The sequence below is a fragment of the Silurus meridionalis genome, chromosome 14 (assembly GCF_014805685.1).
Source record: "Silurus meridionalis isolate SWU-2019-XX chromosome 14, ASM1480568v1, whole genome shotgun sequence".
Lineage (NCBI taxonomy): Eukaryota > Metazoa > Chordata > Actinopteri > Siluriformes > Siluridae > Silurus > Silurus meridionalis.
Genome location: NC_060897.1, coordinates 9,997,977 through 10,020,595, shown reverse-complemented (window position 1 = coordinate 10,020,595; position 22,619 = coordinate 9,997,977). Strand labels below are relative to the sequence as shown.

Genomic DNA, 22,619 nt, shown 5'->3' with positions numbered 1-22,619 from the left:
AGTAGGGCCTTAAACCCTCTGTGCTCCAGGGGCACTGTATCATGGCTAACCCTGTGCTCTGACTCTAGGTTTCAAACAAGCTTTAATGTATATGTGACAAATAAAGTCTCTTCTTCTTCTATATTCCTCCACCTCCTGGGATTAAGTGTGGAGCACTAATGTTATATGTATATACCTCCAGTATTATTTTCCAGTGACATACGGTGCATTTTATACCTAGGCCTTCAGTGTTGTAACAACCCACCATTTAATACCTTCTACTCATTAATACCAATACTATCTCAGACCATCCAATCAAAGAATGTGAAAATGACAATGCTTTTGGACACCTTCTAGATGGCCTTAGTAACTCCAGGTCGCAATCTGATTGGTTAAAACAACAGTAACATGGATTTTAGGCTGCAAGAATCTGCAGCATATAGAGACAATACTTGCAGCAGCACACATAAGAGAAGCACTATGAAATTATGAGAATAGATTACTGGGAATAATTGAATACATATTCATGAAAAAAAATATATCAGTGATTCTGATAGAGTTTAGTCCAGCAGGGAAGGCCTTACTGGCCCTGACAGACCACTAATGATTTATTAATATACAAACCGTGCAAATAAGGCCACAGTTGTTGTGGCAAGTTAAAATCAGGAAATTCCATTATTTCAAGATTCCATCATTTATTACTCTCAAAATGTTCTGCTTGCTGTTGAACTGATGCTAAACTGTATGTAGATACCACCAAGCAGCAATCAAAACAAGTTTAAAACAGAGCATGCGCTCTACACTGCTTGGTGGATTGCTATGTGCTTGACCAGTTTTTATCCACTTATAAATATATGATACGACTGATTTCGCAAAATGTTTTCGAGTAAAAAATTTGATATTTGATTTTGAAATGTAGTAAAATTTTAAAGTAAATGTTTCCCCAAATGGAAATACTTTAGTAAAGTACAGATAGGCGAAAAAGCTACTCAAGTACAAAAACAAATTACATTTACTTCGTTGCTGTCTACCACTGTAATTCTGACATTATGCTCTCTTCCCTTCTATTGCCATAACCCTTCCTCTGAAACTCAGATAATCTTTAAATATTGTATAACAAATATTGTCAGCAACCAGCATCATACAGCTCACACAAAAAAGCACAATGGACTTTGGTTTATTGCCCCTATGAGTGTTAATTACACTCTATATGGTCTGCAGTCATTTCTCCTTTCTCGTCCCTACAACGAAGAAGAGACTACAACAAGGGCTAAAAATGTTCTTCTGTAGTTTCTAAATCTTGTTATTCAGATAAAGAGCTAATATATTTAACTCAGCCATGTCTAGGTATCATAAGGCTGCCATTGATGGCTATTTGGATTTGTTAAAGGAGGCAACTAGGAAAGACCTGAACACGCCAGATGAGGACGGAATGACGCCGACACTCTGGGCCGCTTATCACGGCCGACTAGAAGCCCTGCAACTCATCTGCAGTAGAGGGTGAGAGTTTATATTCTGCTGTTTCCATTTGGGGACATTGCTGGACAGTATTAACTGCAAATTCACATTTTAAATAGTGGACCAATAAAATGAAGATTACTATTAAATGTATAATCTAATAAGAGTTGGTACTCACTCCAAAAATATATTAAAGCCTCACTCAATAATGACCAGCATTGTCCTAATGATATTTTCTATTAATAAAACAATGAACTAAACAAAGTTTACTGTTTATTATTACCATTTATTTATATCTGTCGAATAATGAGACAAAGGGAAAAAAGGCTTTGAGACTTTTAGACTATACATACACACCATGAATGTTAGTCTGTGGCTTTCATTTTACTTTGTGCAGCAAAGGTCTGCATGGTTACATTTTCTTCTTACAAAACTCATTCCTTTTGTAGACTGTACATTTTACAATCAAATCTGTGTATTATAACTTCATCTTTATAAAACCGTCAAACCCATGTCATTTTTTATTCTTTTATCGTTTGACAATATTTTAATTAAAGAACTTTCAACAAGAAGAAGATAACAACCATTTAACAAAGCAAATCAGTTATATAAAGGTGAATTCTCATCCTGTCTAGCTTGTTCATTGTGGATGTTTCCACAAAACACATTATTCATCTTTGTATTTCAGCGAATTTTTTTTTTACATTGCACTCACAAAATAGCACTGCTACAAACAAAAATTAAACCCAAAAATTTTAACAATGAGAGTTATCATTATAATTATTATAGCACAATGTAAAACTCATGTAAAGACTCATGGGTTCTGAAAAATGTACTTTTGACTTGAGCACTTTATGACTTTATGTTTTATTACCATCTAGGAACTGTGACATAAAAGGCTGTTACTCAGCCAGGTTGTAATCAGGGTTGTTATGTGCATTGTTGGAGCATGAATGTGGACTTTCACATTTAATAGATTACAGAGTAAAGTTAGTCACTGTGGTAGCTATAATAAAGCAGATAGCGGAGAGGTACAGCTACAGCTCTTCCTACTATTGCAGGTAGGTAATAAAACTAGGTAAGGCAAAGACATAGAGAGGTCTGCTTAGATTATTAACTCCTTAGTTTACTTTTAGATTAGGGGGTATTATGCAAATGAATGAAAAGGCACTGTACATATGCTACTACTGTACAATTCTTGCTGTAGCATCTCATCCATAGGGGAGCACCACACACACCACAATCTATGGCATGGTTACGAAACTAGGCTAATTTAAAAATACCCTGCATGTTTTACAGCATGTTTTTGGAATAAAATCTAATACATTTCTGCAAATAAGGGCAAAGTGTTACTGCAGACACTGTGTTTCATAAAATATATAGAGAATTCTTATAGAGGTTAAATAGAGAGTGCATTATTAATCCCAAAGGAGAATTTGGTATTTTTTATTGATAGATTACAAAGAATGGGAGAAGGAAAAGGAAATTATAATGAGTACAACAGTGTGTACTAGAGAATTGCATGTGTGTAATGTTAGAAATATTTCCCCACACAAATGCTAAGAAAATAAATAAATGTGTTTTTCAGATGAAGTTTGCATAAGATGGATATTTAGTTGAAACCTGGTAACCCTGGCTAATGATGGCTTCTGTGTGTACGGCAATTGCTCTAAAATTGCCAACTGTTAGAATAATGGTTAACCTGGATACTGTTTGTTTACAGCTGCCTAGTTGTAATGTCTCATTTGTCTGTCTTGAGGCAAATGCTTCTCAGTTGCACCAGATTTCAGAGCCTTGCAGGTGTATCCTCTAATAGATTTGTAAATAAATTGTTTTCTAAATCTGTTACAGTGGAGATCCTAACAGAAGTGACATCTGGGGGAACACACCATTACACCATGCAGCCTCTAATGGTCATATGCACATACTCAGCTTCCTGGTTAACTTTGGCGCCAATCTCTTCGCATTGGATAATGATTTTCACACTCCTATGGATGTCGCCGCATCTCGGGATCAGATGAACTGCGTCCGTTTCCTAGACAATGCCGCTTCTCAGCAGACGATGCAGAACCCTAAAAATGTGGCAAACTTGAAGAAACAAGCAGTCAAAGATGCAGAACGCAAGGTGAAGGAGTGTGAGAAGGTAAAAAGAAAGCACCAGAGTAAGATGGACAAAATATACCGTGGCAGCGGAGGCTCTGTCTCTGAAGCCAAACCTGGTTCTTTGTCTAGCACAGGAACCATAAATCTCAACCAGCTCACTGCTTCCAACAAATTTGGGTCCATTAAAGGAACTCTCCAGCGTAAGTTTGGAAAGAAGGATACCCTGTCAAAAAAAACAGAGAATGGAGCAGAAGAAAAGCCAGAATTAGTGGATGTTTTCAATGAGCAGGATGAAAATGAAGTGGATGAAGATGAACTTGAAGGATTGAAGGATGAGGAAGAAGAAGACGATACTGATCAGGCAACAGAATCTGTGTTTAATAGGCCAGGCCTTGGAAACATGATCTTCCGAAAGAACTTTTCCATGGAAATGGGAGTCGAAACAGATGAATTTCCTATTGGTGACTCAGAGGACTTGGGTTTCCTGGTCCGCAAGGAGGTGTTTGAAGCAGAGGAGGCAGGACTGGACAACCAATCAGAAGAGGATTCACAATTGCCTTGGAACCAGGAGGAGATTGGATTGGACGAAGATGAGGAGACGTCACCCCTGCATTCCTTCCTGACATCAGTAAACCTAGTAGACTTTGCCCCTGTGTTTATTCGTGAGAAGTTAGACTTAGAAGCCCTCATGCTTTGCTCAGACGATGATCTTAAAAGCATTAGAATCCAGCTAGGGCCTCGCAAGAAGATTTTGGAAGCAGCAGCTAGAAGGAAGGCTGCTCTGGAGCAACCTGGTGTAATAAAGGACAGCTATCTGTAACACCAAATATATTCAAATATGGTCTATATAATTTCATAAATGCTTTAATATTGTAAAGTGAATTAGAAGAATTGACGTTCTTTGCCTGTCATTTGTCATTTTAGAACATATGAATGCAAATTTTGAAATGAGTTTCTATAACAGTTGATTGTCTACTCAATATCTTTACAGTACATTATTGTGAATAAGGGTTTCCATTCTAAATTGCTTGCAAATAAAGCTAGCTTTTATAAAATATTTTTCAAAGTGATTACTTTTTTGTCTGCAATGAAATGTATACAGTATTAGTAATATTAATGTCAGATAATAATCATTTTTATAAAATCTTAGATGATCATGACTTTTTATTAAGTATTGTACATTATTCAGCAGATATCCATTCTTCCTTGTGAAATATGTTATATGGGGCTTATATCAGCACAGTAAAAAGCAGTCAGCAAGAGGCTTTTAGACTAGAGAAAAATATACACCCACAAAAAAACAACACAGTGCACATGCATTGCCTAAGTGCCGTTCACACACCTACTTGTTACTTACATGTATACCGGTCATTCTTTACACTTCTTCTTCTTTCGGCTGCTCCCATTAGGGGTCACCACAGCGGATCATCCGTCTCCATACCACCCTGTTCTCTACATCTGCCTCTTTCACACCAACTACCTGCATGTCTTCCCTTACCACATCCATGAACCTCCTTCTTGGCCTTCCTCTTTTCCTCCGACCTGGTGGCTCCATCCTCAGCATTCTTCTACCAATATAATTTATGTCCCTCCTCTGCACATGTCCAAACCATCTCAATCTCACCTCCCTCACCTTGTCTCCAAAACGTCCTACATGCGCTGTCCCTCTAATAAACTCATTTCTAATCTTGTCCATCCTCGTCACTCCCAACCTTAACATCTTCAGCTCTACTACCTCCAGCTCCACCTCCTGTCTTCTACTCAATGCCACTGTCTCTAATCCATACAACATTGCAGGTCTCACCACAGTCCTATAAACTTTCCCTTTCATTCTTGCAGATACCCTTCTATCACAAATCACTCCTGCCACTCTTCTCCACCCACTCCACCCTGCCTGCACTCTTTTCTTTACTTCTCTAAAACACTTTCCATTACTTTGCACCCCAGGTACCTGAACTCCTCCACCTTCTCCACCTTTTCTCCCTGCAACCACACCACTCCACTGCCCTCCCTCACACACATGTACTCTCTCTTACTCCTACTGACTTTCATTCCCCTTCTCTCCAGCGCATACCTCCACCTCTCCAGGCTCTTCTCAACTTGCTCACTACTCTCACCACAAATCACAATATCATCCGCAAACATCATAGTCCAGGGAGACTCCTGTCTGACCTCGTCCGTCAACCTGTCCATCACCACTGCAAACAGGAAAGGGTTCAGGGCCGATCCTTGATGTAGTCCAACCCTCTCCCTGAACCAGTCTGTCGTTCCTACTGCACACTTCACTGCTGTCACACTGTCCTCATACATGTCCTGCACCACCCTCACATACTTCTTTGACACACCTGACTCCCTCATACAATACCACAGCTCCTCTCTTGGCACCCTGTCGTACGCTTTCTCTAAATCCATAAATACACAATGCAATTCCTTCTGTCCTTCTCTATACTTCTCCATCAACATCCTCAAAGCAAATAATGCTATTATAATATGTCTGTGGTGCTCTTCCTCGGCATGAAACCATACTGTTGCTCACAGATGGTCACCTCTTCTCTCAGCCTGGCTTCCACTATTCTTTCCCATAACTTCATGGTGTGACTGATCAACTTAATTCCCCTGTAGTTACTGCAGGTCTGCACATCTCCCTTATGCTTAAAGATCGGTACCAACACACTCCTTCTCCATTCCTCAGGCATCCTCCCACCTTCCAGAATCTTGTTAAACAATCTGGTTAAAAACTCTACTGCCATCTTTCCTAATCATCTCCATGCTTCTACAGGTATGTCATCTGGTCCAACCGACTTTCCACTTTTCATCCTCTTAATTGCTGCTCTCACTTCCTCCTTACTAATCCTATCTACATCCTGCTTTACCAACTCCACATCATCCAACCTTCTCTCTCTCTGATTTTTACTCATTCATCAGCTGCTCAAAATACTCCCTCCACCTTCTCAACACACTCTCCTCACTAGTCAACACATTTCCCTCTCCATCCTTTATTGCTCTAACTTGCAGTACATCCTTCCCAGCTCGGTCCCTCTGCCTGGCCAATCGGTATAAATCCTTTTCTCCTTCCTTAGTGTTCCACCATCTTATTCTTCTTTCAGTCCTCACTCTCCTTCTCTTCTTCTTCGCCTCCAAAACCATCCTACAGACAACCATCTGATGCTGTCTAGCTACACTGTCCCCTGCCAACACCTTACAGTCTCCAATCCCCTTCAGGTTGCATCTCCTGCATAGTCCACCTGTGTGCACCTTCCTCCACTTTTATACGTCACCCTATGGTCCTCCTTCTTCTTAAAATAAGTGTTCACTACTGCCATTTCCAACCTTTTAGCAAAATCTACCACCATCTGCCCTTCCACATTCCTCTCCTTAAGGCCATACCTACCCATCACCTCCTCATCACCTCTGTTCCCTTCACCTACATGCCCATTAAAGTCTGCCCCAATCACCAATCGTTCTTTCCTAGGTACACCATCTACCACTTCATCTAATTCACTCCAGAATCTTTCCTTCACCTCCATCTCACAGCCAAATTGTGGAGCATAAGCACTGATGACATTTATCATCATCCCTTCAACTTCCTGCTTCACGTTCATCACCCTATCAGAAACTCTCTTCACCTCCACTACACTCTTACTGTACTCTTCCTTCAGAATCACCCCTACACTATTTCTCTTTTCATCCACACCATGATAGAACAGTTTAAACCCACCTCCAATGTTCTTGGTCTTACTCCCTTTCCACTTGGTCTCCTGAACACACAACATATCTACCTTTCTCCTCTCCATCATATCAGCTATCTCTTTCTCTTTACCCGTCATAGTACCAACATTTAAAGTACCAACCCGAACCTCCACTCTCCTACCCTGCTTCTTTTCCTGCCGTCTCTGTAGACGTCTTCCTCCTCTCCTTCTCCTCCTTCGGCCAACAGTAGCCCAATTTCCACCGGTACCCTGTCGAGTAACAATAACTGTGGCGGTTGTTGTTAACCCGGGCCTCGACCGATGTGCATATTTGATTTGGCACGTTTTACGCTGGATGCCCTTCCTAACGCAACCCTCCCCATTTACCCGGGCTTGGGACCGGCACTAAGAGTGCACTGGCTTGTGCCTCCCTAATGGCTGGGTTTCCGGTCATTCTTTACACAATTTGTATTAATTATCCTCTACTCTCCTGAACATCTGCCAGCTTCATACTTTTCACTAATGGATCATTTTTGACCATTTTGTCTCAATTATATCACTCTGCCTAATGTAGTGCTAGTCCTCCGGTCATCATTTTCCACAGAGTGGTACCATAGATGTGTTGATGGCCTGGAGTAGCATATTTAAATCCACAGAGCACATCTATATTTCCTTTATTTTCCTTTAGTTTTTTTTTTTTTTTACATTTTTACTTATAGTATACTCACTTTTTTTTATTTAGCTGACTTTTTTTAATCCAAAAGTTTACAATTGAGACAATTAAGGATTTATGAATCTTGATTCAGAGGTCAAAAGCTGGAGCTTTGCAGTGCTCTTATTTTTATCCTATGACCTTCTGATCAGTAGTCCAAATCTGTAACCATTAAGTCACTTCAGCTATCTTATATGAAATGTGTACCTAATAAACTGGCCAGTAAATGTAGATACACAACTAGTAATACAATGATAGAATAGTGAGGGTGAAAAAGAACTGTTTAGTTAGTTTAATGCCAAAAGTAACTTTGTACTACTTATTATATAAAACTGTTATAAACATCTATATCACTTGCTCTGTAGGTTTGCTAGTCATGTGCATGACTAATGTTGTTTAATTAACTACTGACTTAAGTAGGTAGGAGACTAACATAGGTTCCTGTAGATAACACAGATATCCAGGAAAGTGACATTTAGGTCAACTAGATCTCAGGAATCTATGCTAATTGTTTAATTTAGTTTCATTAGATAGTTTTATTGATGAATTTGTAAAAACGGTACAGTTTAATACTGCAGTGTAGTCACTTATCCACATTGACATGTACACTCATGGGCAGCAGTGAGCTTTTTATTGCAGATGAACAATTAAGGCAATTCCAAATCAACTGTGTCCATTAATTCAGTATAGAGCATACAGGCTGGAAACGCTCATTTTTCCTGAAAATGTAAATAGGTAAATGTATGCACAATTAAATTTCAATAACACTTAGATTCAATAACATAACATAATGTTTAGATTAAAAAATATTTAAATGCACTAATAATCTGTCATCTTATTTAGTTGTTTTTTTTGTTGTTGTTGTCAGTTGTTGTTCTTGTAGTGTACTTTTATGTAGCACCATGGTCCCTGGTGTACACAAGTTTCTAACCCTTTGTCCAAGGGTACACTTTGTGCTGCACGCTTTTGTATTATGCTTACTCCCAAAGCACAAGTCAGGTCAAGTGGTAGATCAGACATCTCTGCATCTCATGGTTGTGGGATGTTGTACTTAGTCAACAACTCATGCACATTTTTCACTGCCAGAGTCTTAATATTTATTTGCTGTACATATATCCACTTATATATTACATGCTGTACATATATTTGCATATTTATCTAAATGTGTCAATTTGTGCCATTTCTACTATTTGCACTTCTGGTAGATGATAAACTGCATTTAATTGCTATGCAATGACAATAACGTTCAATCAATCAATCATTTAATCAATCATTCAATCACTCTGTCTATCCATCCATCCATGTATGTATGTATGTATGTATGTATGTATGTATGTATGTGTGTGTGTATGTATGTATGTATGTATGTATGTATGTATGTATGTATGTATGTATGTTGAGTGCCCATAATAGGCAGCAGAAGTGTTTTTTTTGGTATTGACAGCAGAGGACTAAGTCCAAGTGGGGATGGCAACACCAAGTTTAACTGAATGGAAGATAGAAAGGCCTGACAATCTACTGTATCCTGCCATGCAACTATCCACATGAGTCAACACTGACTTGACAGCAGTTGGCACACTCAAATATTTCAGAAATCATTTTTTTATTGTAAAAAGAAATTACATTCCGATCGGCTTGATGGGACTAAAGGTTGCATAGTCATGGCTGTTTTTATTTATTTTTACCCGTTATAGCGCTACCAAATGGTCAAGCTCCGCATTCTTTATTTGACCAAAGATTGCAACATTCACCTCTACCGAGTTTGAAAATACGGTTTCTCATTCAGTTCATGAGCTATAGCCATTTTTGTGAGGGTTAGAAAGTTAGAAAGAGTCGAACGTTTTTTTGATAATTATTGATAGTCACTATCTAGGGAACATTTATGCACTGGTTTGGGTCTGATTGGGCAAAAAACTAGGATTAGTTCGCAAAAGTACATATAATTATATACAACTTTCAAATCAATGACAAACGGTTTGTTAGCTATGGCCAAAAATGTGTGATTTTTTTTTTTTTTTTTACTGTAGCGCCCCCCTTTGGCCAATTGGGTTGATAATTTGTCAACCTTTCCCCAAATTGAGCTCTACCATCTGTCCAAATTTTAAGTCGCTTGGTCTCACGGTTTGGTCTGCATGATAATAATAATAATAATAATAATAATAATAATAATAATAATAATAATAATAATAATAATTACAACAGAATTTCTGCACTACGTGCTTGAACCTTTAATAAATGAAAACTGGTGGAGCAGTATTGAAATTTCCCAAGCCACAGGAGGCGCTGTGGAGTCACTTGTGTTTACACGGCGCCGCGTTCTGCTATCGGCGAAGAAGAAATGGTGTCACGACTCACAAACAGCCCGAGGTCTACAAATGAAGAATTTATTCTGGTTTGCTGAATAAACAATGTTTTTCAGGTGAGGTTTTACGACGTCATGTATTTGTATATTAAGAAGTTGCGGGTTTTGTATATTAAAACGAATGTTTTTAACCTTACGTGTCTGGGGAGCTGTTAATTAACGTTAACACCCCCTTATCGGGATTAATAGAGGACCAAACTACCCTTTACTACAAAACCAGACATTTAGGATTCATTTTATACATCAGTTTAAAACCAAATCCAGTATTTAAATGTAGGTTAACAACTGAAAAACAAGTAATTTTTTTTTTTTAATTTATTATAAAGCCACATCATTTCCTACAGGCGGATTTCAGCTGTTACATAGGGACACATTCTACCGCTCTAATGCAGTCAATAAGTACAGGCCTAGTGTGTATATATATATATATATATATATATATATATATATGAGACATTTCCATTGATTAGCATTAAAAAGGTAATACAGATTTTGTAGAACATTTCAGGCAGTAATTTAGACGTGACTACTAGTTTTTGTTGATAATTAATATTGCACAACACATTTCTACGTTACATGACAAGTTTCTCTTTTGCAGACTGAAATAGTGAGATTATGGAAATCATGGCTGCAAATATGTTAACTAGCTCCCCTGCTCTGGCCCTGCTGCCCCCATCACCGTGTTTGGAGGAGCCCAGGCCCCAACTCGAGACGATGGACAGCGAAGACTATGTGTTTGTCGAGCCCAGACATCCCAACAAGGTGCTGGAAGGCTTAAACAGCCTGAGGCTTAACAATGCCTTCTGTGATGTCACGCTGTGCTGCGGGGGGCAGGAGTTCCCCTGTCATCGTATTGTCCTTGCCTCCTTCAGCTCCTACTTCCAGGTAACGTGCTGTCACTTGAGAGTAAAGTGATTCCTTGCTTTGGTGTTTGGTGCTGAATGAAGTGTTTTTTTATGCAGACTGATAGAAATTTCCCCCCCAAATTTTATAGGCGATGTTTTCCACTGACCTGATGGAGTCACGACAGGAGCGAGTCGCCATCAATGGCGTGGAGCCCCAGATGATCGGCATGCTCGTCATCTACGCCTACACTGCAGAGGTGGTGATCTCCAAGGCTAATGTACAGGCCCTGCTGGCCGCAGCCAACCTGCTGGACGTCATGGCAGTCCGTGAGGCCTGCTGCAGGTACATGGAGCGGCAGATGGACGAGATCAACTGCGTAGGCATCCACTGCTTTGCCGAGGCACACTCGTGTAAAGAGCTGGAGCGTTGCAGCATGGAGTACATCCAGCAGCATTTCAGCACTGTGTGTAAACAGGTGGGGCAAGAGTCTTCTTTATTTGCTTCTTTTTTGACAACCCTGAAATTAGCTCAGCTCCCTATCCAAAACAAATACATAAATCTGCTCTTTTTAAATAAAAACTCATAATTGGTTTTTAATCACACACATGCAGTGGATTAAAAAAAACAAACAAACAAAGAACCCACAATCCTCATCCTTAATTTCAATAAAAGTGCAGGTAATTCTGCAGGTAGCAGGGGGATGTAAAAATGTATATTTAAAGTTAAAAAAATAAAATAATACATTTTATGTAATTTTGTTAATTTTGTAATTTTATGTAATTTGCACAAGAGCTAGTTGTCAGCAGAGATGATGCATTTATACCTGATATTAAATCTTTTAAAAATCAGTTTTATTTGTTAAGCGCTTTTAACAATGGATATTGTCCCAAAGCAGCTTTACAGAGATAAAGGGGTTATGCTATTGGAATGTATAAGTTTGATGCCTATAATATTGCTCCTTATAAGTTTATTCCTAATGAGCAAGCCAGTGGTGACCGTGACCAGGTAAATGCCCTAAAATGGAATGTGGAAGAATCTGGACGATGCTGAATGTCCTTTTATTATAGTTCCATCATCATTGAGGTGTACTCAGGAGGATAACGGGTTTGGGAGTATTGTTCTGGCAACAGTTATGCACTTTTTTTATTCTTCAACCATAATTTTTATTATTGTTAATTTTGTCTTTGAAAGTATTGTTATGGCAGCGTCTGCCTAATTGTTGTCTTATGACTGTTCTGTGCAGTTTGTTTAGGCTTTTGAAGGATTTTGACCTTGGATAATAAAAATATGTTCCCAATGACAGACGTTAAACTGGTTAAAACCTTCATGATGTTATAGTTTAGACCAGTGGTCCCCAACCTTTTTTGCGCCATGGCGATTAATGTCAGACAATATTTTTACGGGCCGGCGTTTCAGGTGTGGCGGATAAATACAACAAAATAAAATGATACGACCGGCATAAAAACTGTTATTTTCTAAATATAATAACAATCGTGAATCCACTGTGTTTGTTCATTTTGCTAGCTTGGGGGTTTTAGATTAGCGGTAATGTATTATGTGTTAGTGGCCGGAGCAGCCCCTTTAAGAAGGTACCAGATGGAGTTAAGACATGTGACCAAGGCATCTTGACATGCATCAAGAGTGAGTCATAGACAGATGTGGCGGAGAGAATCCGGTCATTTTCCAAAATTAAAACATCGTTCAGAATCAGATAATAAATAAAACAGAAATAATGTAAGGTTATTATTTAGAAAAAAAGTTATATTTTTTCCGTGTGGCCTGGTACCAATTGACCCCTGGACGGGTGCAGGTCTGCAGCCCGGGGATTGGGGACCACTGATTTAAACTAACATTGTTCCCACATCTCATCATGCTGGTGTAGGAGAGACTAATTACAGTAGTCTTTGTCACATGTAAAGAAATTCTGTTAAGAAAACAACTTTTAAATGCGAGTCACAGAGGTTTGATGATGTTTTTGTTACAACCATCTTCTGTTAACTCTTATTTATTTTATTTAGTATATTTTCTGTAACATAAAATTTTTGCAAATCAAACACTAATACAAAACCCAAAAAAACTGTACTATTATGTAGGTACGAAAAACATCCTTGGAATGTTGATCTGTGACCATTTTGGTATGTGTCACGCTTCATACAGGAGGAGTTCCTGTCCCTGTGTGCCGATAAATTGACTGAGATTATTTCCAGTGATCATCTCAACGTGCCACAGGAGGAGACGGTGTTTGAGGCAGCCATGCTCTGGGTGGAGAAGTGTGCTTCTCGGAGACAGAGCTTTGAAAAGGTAGGATAGAGAGAATTTCTGGTTTGTTGCAGTTAATGATAACAAAGTGGAACAAATATGGAATTATGTTAAGACCTTCGAGCTCAATTTAATCAGGCAGCTACATGAGAACAGATTAAGCAAGCATTGCTTATCATGATGATGTTAGTCTGTGCAAGGTCATCGACTCCATGCTAGCTATGAGCTGGTTTTGCTTACACACACACATACACACACACACACACAGACACCCACACAACCCTACACAATTCAACCTGCAGTAAAAAGCTTGCTTTCGGCTGCTCGTGATATAATAATTCAAATATAATTTATATTTGTTTGCGAGGTTCTGGAACACATCCGGCTGCCTCTGATCAGCCCCTATTACATCCACGATGTGATCGAGTCTTTGGATGTAGTGAAGGAGTCTCGGAAATGCCAGGAACTGATCTCTGAAGCCAAAGACTATTTACTGCTTCAGGACCGCAGAGGAGAGCTTTACAGCCCCAGATCTCGACCTCGCAGAGCAATGGGTATAACAAACACACCTTCCTCGACTGATAGATAAACACATACCTTATCTGTAGAGCTGCAGCGGAGTGGTATTTACTGCATTAGTATTGATTTGCAGCTGTTTGACACCTTTATCTCTGTGACAGGCACAGCTGAGGTTATAGTGACAGTGGGAGGGGAGGATGATAAAGTCGTGCTCAGAAGTGTGGAGAGCTTTGACCCCATGACCAGCCAGTGGAAAAGCCTAGCTTGCCTGCCCTTTGCTGTGAGCAAGCACGGATTAGTGGTGTCAGGTGTGTACCTAGTCATGTGCTTCTTTGTTTTATTTTTTTCCCCCTTTTATTCTTGTTACTGTGTAGTTTTTCAGTATTCACGCTTAAGCTTTGCAAATCATCATTCTGTTTGCGGTAGAAATAACCTCCAAATGTATTCGAATTAGCTTTAAATTTCAGGTGTGATCATGCAAATAATCTTGTGATTATTGTGATATATATATATATATATATATATATATATATGAGCCAATATCTCAATGATCAGTTGCTGCTGTTGAAGCCAAATGTTTACATTGTTTTTATTTGTCCTAAAGACACCAGATAAAATATTTTCCCATTCCTTTCCATTAACACAGCAATTTTTTTTTTCTTATATTTTAATAAATAATATAATAAGAGCAACTTAATGTAGACTTCACCTGTAAATCAAATGTTTAGCAATCATAGTTTAATAATTTAGTTTAATAAACAGACATAAAAATACAAATGTACAATTTTTACGTTACATTTTTTAAATGTTGCTGAAAACCCGTGCACCTCAATTTTTCTTTTCTGAAATGCTTTTCTGTAAACCACGGCATAAGAGTTACTATTGTCGTTACTGTCAGCTCAATACAATCTGGCCATTCTCTACTGAGCTCTCTTATAACAAGTGACTTCTGCCAGCAGGACTGCCACTTCCTCTGCAAACGACCTGCCTGTCATCACCGACCATGTCAATGAGCTCTGATTTTTCCCCCATGCTGAAGTTTGCTCACTTTATTTGTATCTGCATTGTTTTAACATTGTGCTGTTGCTTGCATTAATTAATTGAACAATTGCATACATTAAAGTGTATAAAATGTTTGTAATTAGATACTAATCTATATCAAGTAGCAAATGTGATGCATGTAAGACTTGTTTGTTTCTCCCATCACACTTCAATGTTAGATTAAAGAAAGTACAGTTATCTATGCATTAATATCACGCTTAACTGTCTTTTTAACTTTAGAAGTACTGTGAGCTGTCTGTTCTGTGTGTGGAGCAGGTTCCATGCTATATCTGGCAGGTGGTGAATTTCCAGACGGCTCAGCCAGCAGAGAGATGTGGCGCTACGACCCTTGCTTTGATTCATGGTTGGAGATGGCTCCCATGAATGTAGCTAGATCAGAGCTAGGTGAGCACTTCATGCAGAAGCTGTTATATTATGTAGCACCCAGCAGTCAGGTCATTGGTTAATTTTTATTGTGCTTCAAATGCTCTGGCTCCTTGCAGGTCTAGTGATGCTAGACGGATACGTGTTCGCAGTGGGAGGCTGGGAGGGCCGCTCTCGCCTCGACTCAGTTGAGTGCTACAATCCACACACTAATACATGGCAGTTCATGGAGTCGGTTAAAATGGCGGTCACCAGTCCTGCTGTGGTTGCACTGGATGGACTGCTTTACGTCACAGGTAGCATTCACGTGGCTGTGGAATGGGCATTAAGAAGAAAAGATGTCCAGACTACTATACCAATCTCTGATCCTGCTCTTAGGTGGTGCAGTTCTTGAAGACGGAGATGGAACAGACCTTGCCCAAGTTTACAACCCTAAAACACATGTATGGACAGAAGTGGCTCCAATGCAGATCGCCCGCTCAGGGTCTGCAGCCTGTACTTTGAAGGGCAAAATCTATGTTATAGGTAAAATTAGCATTTGAAAGCTATTTATATGGAGTTTTGCCAAATGTTTATGGACACCTGACCATCATGTGCATGTGTGCTTGTTGAACATCTTATTCCAGATTTATTCCTTCTTGGCTGTTTTCACTTTTCTGGCAAGGCTTTCCTTTAGAATCATGTTGATGGGGATTTATTCATTTAGCAACAAAAGCATTAATGACCAAATTTTCAGGGAGCTTGCTTTTGTGCATTGTCCTGCTGGAGTTGTAATGTTTCAGAGTGCATCCTATGCAGTGATGTATTTACAAGCTTGTGACAACACTTTGGGGAAGAATAACATTTGGGTGTTGCTGGTCAGGTGTCCACAAACGTTTAACAATGTACGAGGTGGTATCAAAAAGGTTCAAATCTATTTTTGTAACACACCAAATGGCAGCACAAGGCTGCATTCGCAGTCACAGGGAGCACCGACTTTCATAAGCCAATGCACCAAAAGACGTCCTGTGTACCTTGGGAGTTGTGCAGCTGGTGCTATTCTGTACCACGTCTGCGATTTCATCACGGACAGCGAGTTAGAACAAAGAGCAAACGTGAAATTCTGTGTGAAACTGGGCAAATCTGCCCCGTTTTACATGATTCAGCACATTTACAACGATGCTGCACAGAGAATTCATCCCCAGGGGGCAGGCCGTCAATAGCGATTTCTACTGCCAGCTTTTAAAGCGTCTGAGGGATGATTTTTTCCGAAACCGAACAGACCTGTGGTGCTTAGTCTCGAACATTTTAAATGCCACCTTATAATGTACCATGAGTTTGACAAAGGTTCAATATTATGCTACGTACTACTTGGAATTGCTTTTTCATGTGTGTATATTGTTTTTTGATAAGGTGGATGGCACGCCTCCACAGAGAACACTGATAAAGTTGAATGCTATGACCCAAAGAGCAACAAGTGGACTATGTGTGCACCAATGAAGGAGCGACGTTATCGGCCCGGAGTGGCGGTTGTGGATGGGAAGATCTATGTGTTAGGAGGAGAGGAAGGCTGGGACAGGTGAGATATAATGCCATCCTTGTTCTTTCTCATATTCTGTTCATCTCTATTATTTGACAAGATGAAACACGTTTTATAGCTGAGAGATTTTGAACTGCAGTTTACAAATGCAGGCTCTTCTATTCTGAATAACTCACACAGCAGCAGCAAAGGCGCTGTGCTGTAAATCAGCTTGGATGGATGGATGGATGGATTGTTGTTATTTTGACAATAATCGCTGTATGTTCTGTTATTTTTCAGAGGACAGTAAATCTGCACTGCTATACACACTGCACACTGATTACTCTAAACTATATCTAAGTTTTATTTCTATAGTCTTGTCCCTTGAGAACACTGATACTGTATATAGGTAAATGTTATGTTAACATTATTTGGTATAGGTAAAAATTGTACTAGTCTTAGTTTTACATTTTACATCTACATTTATATCATTTAGCAGATGCTTTTATACAGAGCGACATACAAAAGTTATTTTCTGATTAATCTGATGAATATTGATGAATGTGGAAAGGTGTGTTTATGGAATAAGGCGGTAAACAAGGTGGACAGCACTGTGGTTGAATTCTGGCAAGTTGGGTTTCAACCAACTTGATTACTAGAATAATGTACTTTGACCTAAAATTAGAGTTGGAATAAAATCTTTTAGGCTCTTAGAATGGAGAAACATATGAAAGGTAAGTACAGGGAGTCCCTGAGTAACGATGATAATGTGTTCCAATGACCACATCTTAATGGCCTAGCCTACACACGAGTCTTAAAGAATGGTGATTAGTATGGGGTACTGTACTGTAATTTGTTAATAATTTATCCAATTACAGTACATAATTTAGCAAAACGGAGCAATTTGCAGCAGGCACTTGTATGCCCGCTAGTTCGCAAATAAAGAGCAGAGCATACACTGCTGCGAGCGAAACTTTATATTTGTGCAATTTTGTTGTATCGCTTTCATCATATCCAGATCGAAAAATCGTAATTCAAACCATCGTAAATTTAGGACCATCTGTGTTTTGTTTGGTTTTTTTTGCCCATGTGAAAAGCTTTTCCTGTTCTGTCAGATCTTTGTTGTTTCGTATATTCATCGTTGTTTCTGTCCTAATCTGTTTCAATACCCTATTTCAGGTATCATGACACAATTGAGCGGTACTGTGACGAGACCGACAGCTGGGAAATTGTAGGCGAGATGCCAACAAGTCGTAGCTGGCTCAGCTGTGTCTCTCTTCATATGAGAAAAGAATCTCACGCCGACCTACACCCCGGCACTGTCACGGAGACAGAGTTTCCAGTGGATTGATGGCATCTGGGTAATGATGTGCATTAAGCTTCACACTCTGTGTGCCTCCCACACCTGGTAAACACTGCTGCTTGCCTGTGTGTGAGAAAAGGCCAGAAGAGAGGACTGCTGTTGGTGTTCGCTGGATGTAGCTTTCAGTTTGTCAAGGACACGCTGGCAAAGTGACCGGTCTAATGAAACTACTCGTGTACTGATATTGTGGAGTCCATTGGTTCCCGTGAATGGATGAGTATAATGTGTAGCACAGTCTTGTGTACATCATCTCCCTGAATGTGTGAAAACATGGATACAGGGTACTCTGTGAGCTCTGAGCACTTCACGATGGAAAAATAGTGATGTGGTCACTCCTCACCCCCAATAGTCACTATTGTGAAATATTTTTCTATTGTATTTTGGTGGATCTTCGAATTTATTAGGTTTGTTTGTTAGACATTGTGTAAAAAGTGGGTTATCTGTGTTATTTTGCAGCCACGCTCTAGTAGTGATGAGGTTTTACAACAGCCATCCGATAGATAGATTAGAGCAGCTGTGTTAAAACCACTACAGTTGTTTGCTTTACTTTTTAAAACTTTTCAGTCAGTCACTGTTCTAAATTAACACTTTACTACATCATGGGGCCATATTTATAAAAAAGTACATGTAAAACCTAAATTTGCTGTGTGAGGAGAAATTTGTGAACCTGTGCAAGTCCTACACTTTCAGTCTAAATTTAATGTACGTTGTGTTGTAGCATTAAACGATGGTCCAGAAAACTCATGTCTCCTAATTGAAAAACAATTTATTTATTTATTTAATTTTTTTTTTTTTTTTTTTGGGGGCTTTACAGCGTGGCTTTAACCCCCAATCTTCCGATTAGTAACCCAGCCATACGCCTGTTTTTTATAGAATAGATAGGGTCCATTGCAATGGTCAAAATAGAAGTTGCTCCAGTGTTTATCGTTTAATCTGCTTAGTTATTATATATGCACAGGGTTTCTCGTATGTTCTGGCACTGACCTAAAAAATACCTTTATTTGTGTGTTTCTGGGGTAGACTCTGGAGTCACAGCCACTTTGTCTAGGATATACAGGGGTGTGAAAAAGTGTCCTGATTTGATTTTTTTGGCAAAAAGAAGGCAGGAAGGGGGCAAACACTTTCACACCACTGTATCTAAAACTACATGCTTTCAAGACCGCAGTTTGTATCAGAATGATGCTGCTGCTGCTGTCACACAAGGTAATATCACTGAATATTTCCAGGAACATGACATGAGAGTTTTCAGCATCCTTAACTGACCATAAGCAAATCACATCACTTCCTTATTTAAACATCTCTGCACAACACACCCAGAAGCATGGAGATTCCTTGTATAGTTGGGCAGCAGTTGGTCTCATCCTTTGTGCTGCTACAATCAGTTTCCTTTATCTGCCATTGTGTTTACCAACCACAATATCATGGGTAAAAATTTCCTTTTAAAATGATGGCAGTGTGATAGTGGTCTCATTAGTGGCACATAATCCACTACCACAGCAAACCAAAGTTCCTCTATGACAGGTTTCTTATAGCAATAGGAATTCCTTTAGCTTCTTCTCAATTATTTTAAAAGACGTCCCAAGCTAAAGGTTTTCTAACAAATCAGGGGATGCTTTTGTCCATATGATGCCAATTTGTTTTTTAAATACTCCCTGAATGTAGCTAAGAAAGTTTTGCACCTTTAGAAATTGCCAGGGTTTGAATTATAGCGAGTATTTCCTAATCATTCTGCACTTCATACAGGAGACTACTAGTGTTATCATTTATTACTTACAAATATCAATCTCTTTTTAAACATGAACCCATATAATACGAATACTGTTCCCTAATATAGGTAAAGCATATTGGTGTAACCACTTGCCTTTCCCCCCCAAAATGCTTTCAAAAGGCCCCTGCTGCATCCACAGGACTCCTTATATCTCAACATGCACCATGAAGACTGGCTATAAAAACTGCTCCATACAGTCAGGGGAAAGGCTTCAGTATGCTTTCATTTACCATCCATGCTTTCTGTAGCCCCATAGATCCTTATATTTATGTTAATGATGAATTATGTTGCTCTTTATGAACCTCAATTATTCTGGAGAAAAATACATTGTGGATTGACGTACCACAATACTGTAAATACAGAACTCTAAAGAAACGTCACAGGATTTAAAGTAACTTCACTCTGTCTGTGAACATTTTTATTGCAAGCATGTAAAATAGTTTCTGCAGAATATGTTCATATGGATCAGCATTTTGATAAAAAAAAATAAAAAGTATAGGAACTGGCAATGTATACATTATTTTAACGTGAATGGTACACGTAAAAGAAGGAAATTCAAGCATATCTGAATTAAATCATGACCAACATTTCTCAAAAAAAAAAAAAAACCCTTGTTCAAAACGTATCTAGTTCCCAGAGTCACATCAGACCAACAGTCTCTCAATGGCCATCTGCACAGACTGGATCTGAGGCTTCAGCTGTGAACCCTCTTTTATAGTGACTGAGGTGGCGATTACAGGCCGGGACACTCCACACGCTCGGCCCAAGGCCTGCTTGGAGCGCACAAACACATACGGGACGTTCTTATCTTCACACAGCAGCGGCAAATGAAGAATGATCTCCAGTGGCTCTGCATCAGCAGCCATCACTATGAATTCAGAGATCCCACGATTGAGAGTTTTAGTGGCTGAACAAGAAAAAGAAAAGGAAATCAGTACAACATGGGGATTAGCATTCAAATTAAACTCATCTGGTTATTTATACATGGAATTACAGGTAATTTCATTCAAATTTATTTTAATTATATTTTGACAGACAAAATACTATTCCTGAAATCTTTTTTTTTTTTTCAGGTTACAGTGAATCAACTTTCTGCAAATGCTCCTGTAGCATTATTTCCCAGTCTCACAAAAAAAAGGTAAAAAAGGCAACATTTTCCAAACACAAATGTTCCTGTAGCATTATTTCCCAGTCTCACAAAAAAAAAGGTAAAAAAGGCAACATTTTCCAAACACAAATGTTCCTGAAACATTCTGGCAACAACTTCTTATGAGCAGTTCACCAAAGGCTCTATTGAATTTCTTTTGTAAGTAAACCATGCTTTCACATTAGAAGTGCAGTAGGTTTACATTACAAATAGAAATCAAATGGGAATTCCACACATTTCATTAAAAAGAAATGCAAACGTGTATCCTGCAATAGCAATTATAAAGTAGGCTGCAGATAGAAACGTTTAAATCTACTATGAAATACAGATTGAAAATATATTCCAATGGCAAAAAATGACATTTGGAAAACAAAAAGCAGCTTCATGTACCTCAGTAGACGTCAATTAATAGCTGTATTAGACATTGAACTCTACTGTACAATAGACTGCATTGTTCTGTAGGTTTTAATGAGCTAGAACCTTCAAATAAAACTATTTAATAAGCAGATTACAAAGTATTGATTTCTGTTTTAAAGTATTATGGAATCATAACGAAAAGAACTATAGCAACTTTCACTTGAATATAAAACGGTGATCAGGTCTGATTTTTGGCTCTTCACAGAAAAAAGTCTGAGTTCCTCTGGTATAGTTACAGCAACGTTCCCATAACAATCCTGAGTCACTACAAGATTCCTGGAGGACATTCCTCGAGCTAGCGAGGGCTGCAGGTGATTTTAAAGCCACATACATGTAGAAGTATCACTGGCCATTAGTAGAGCACTTCCTCTGATCATCTCCTTACCTTCATTAGCTCCTTTCCGCAGCTGTTTATAATTGGATGCTTGTTGAACCAAATCCAGGATGGTTTTAGTTAAAGTGGCGTCAGCCAGAGGATACGCCTTTGGGTTAACTTCTGGTTCAGTCTGAAAATAATAATAATAAATTTAGATGGAAATGAGAATATGCAGAATTTTACCAGTCGTTTATTAACATGGAGCGATAATACTGAGTGAAAAGAGCGGCTTTCGAGAGCACGTGGGTGATGGTCACATGCTAACAGCACTGATACAAGCTAATTAAAAAAAACATGGCGTCACCCACGTTTACTTAAACAATCCAATAATAATAATTAATAATAAATTGATCGAGTATAAACGTGACACTTTCCCAATAACTGCTTTACTCTGTAACTAGTTCAGTGCCGCACAGCACGCTAGCAGATTAGCCTCCCGGCCGTAGACATATCAAAGCACACATGCAGGAAAGAAAAAAGCCCTTTGCTAACCATTCTTCCTGATTACGAATAAAACTTCTTCGGATGCACGGTATAGTCGTCCTCTCGGCGTGTGCTTCACGGAGGACAAAGAACCAATTTCTAATTTCACTACTGATAATGTAGAAACGTGCCGCTGTGATTATTCCACACCGTGTCACACTCAACCGCGCTGCACTTCTTCTTCTTCTGTGTCGCGTTTTCTAATACAACGTGCT

The 22,619-nt window shown here is 39.0% G+C and overlaps 3 protein-coding genes across 3 annotated transcripts; 2 read left to right on the top strand and 1 right to left on the bottom strand.

The window, feature by feature from the left end:
* Positions 1-1,215: 1,215 nt before the first annotated feature.
* On the top strand, positions 1,216-4,591 carry anks4b (ankyrin repeat and sterile alpha motif domain containing 4B). Its single transcript, XM_046866408.1, has 2 exons — positions 1,216-1,479; positions 3,289-4,591. Exons 1-2 carry the CDS (start codon positions 1,319-1,321, stop codon positions 4,358-4,360), a joined length of 1,233 nt encoding a protein of 410 aa, XP_046722364.1. The 5' UTR covers positions 1,216-1,318; the 3' UTR covers positions 4,361-4,591.
* Positions 4,592-10,202: 5,611 nt separating this feature from the next.
* Positions 10,203-18,953, top strand: si:ch211-256e16.3 (kelch-like protein 20). The gene is made up of 11 exons (XM_046866927.1): positions 10,203-10,360; positions 10,902-11,188; positions 11,298-11,624; positions 13,307-13,450; positions 13,776-13,962; positions 14,089-14,235; positions 15,245-15,373; positions 15,472-15,648; positions 15,731-15,877; positions 16,745-16,910; positions 18,030-18,953. Exons 2-11 carry the CDS (start codon positions 10,919-10,921, stop codon positions 18,199-18,201), a joined length of 1,866 nt encoding a protein of 621 aa, XP_046722883.1. The 5' UTR covers positions 10,203-10,360; positions 10,902-10,918; the 3' UTR covers positions 18,202-18,953.
* Positions 18,954-20,366: 1,413 nt separating this feature from the next.
* Positions 20,367-22,619, bottom strand: LOC124396885 (NHP2-like protein 1). Its single transcript, XM_046866248.1, has 3 exons — positions 22,414-22,619; positions 21,931-22,051; positions 20,367-20,888 (listed from the first exon to the last, which is right to left on the bottom strand). Exons 1-3 carry the CDS (start codon positions 22,414-22,416, stop codon positions 20,626-20,628), a joined length of 387 nt encoding a protein of 128 aa, XP_046722204.1. The 5' UTR covers positions 22,417-22,619; the 3' UTR covers positions 20,367-20,625.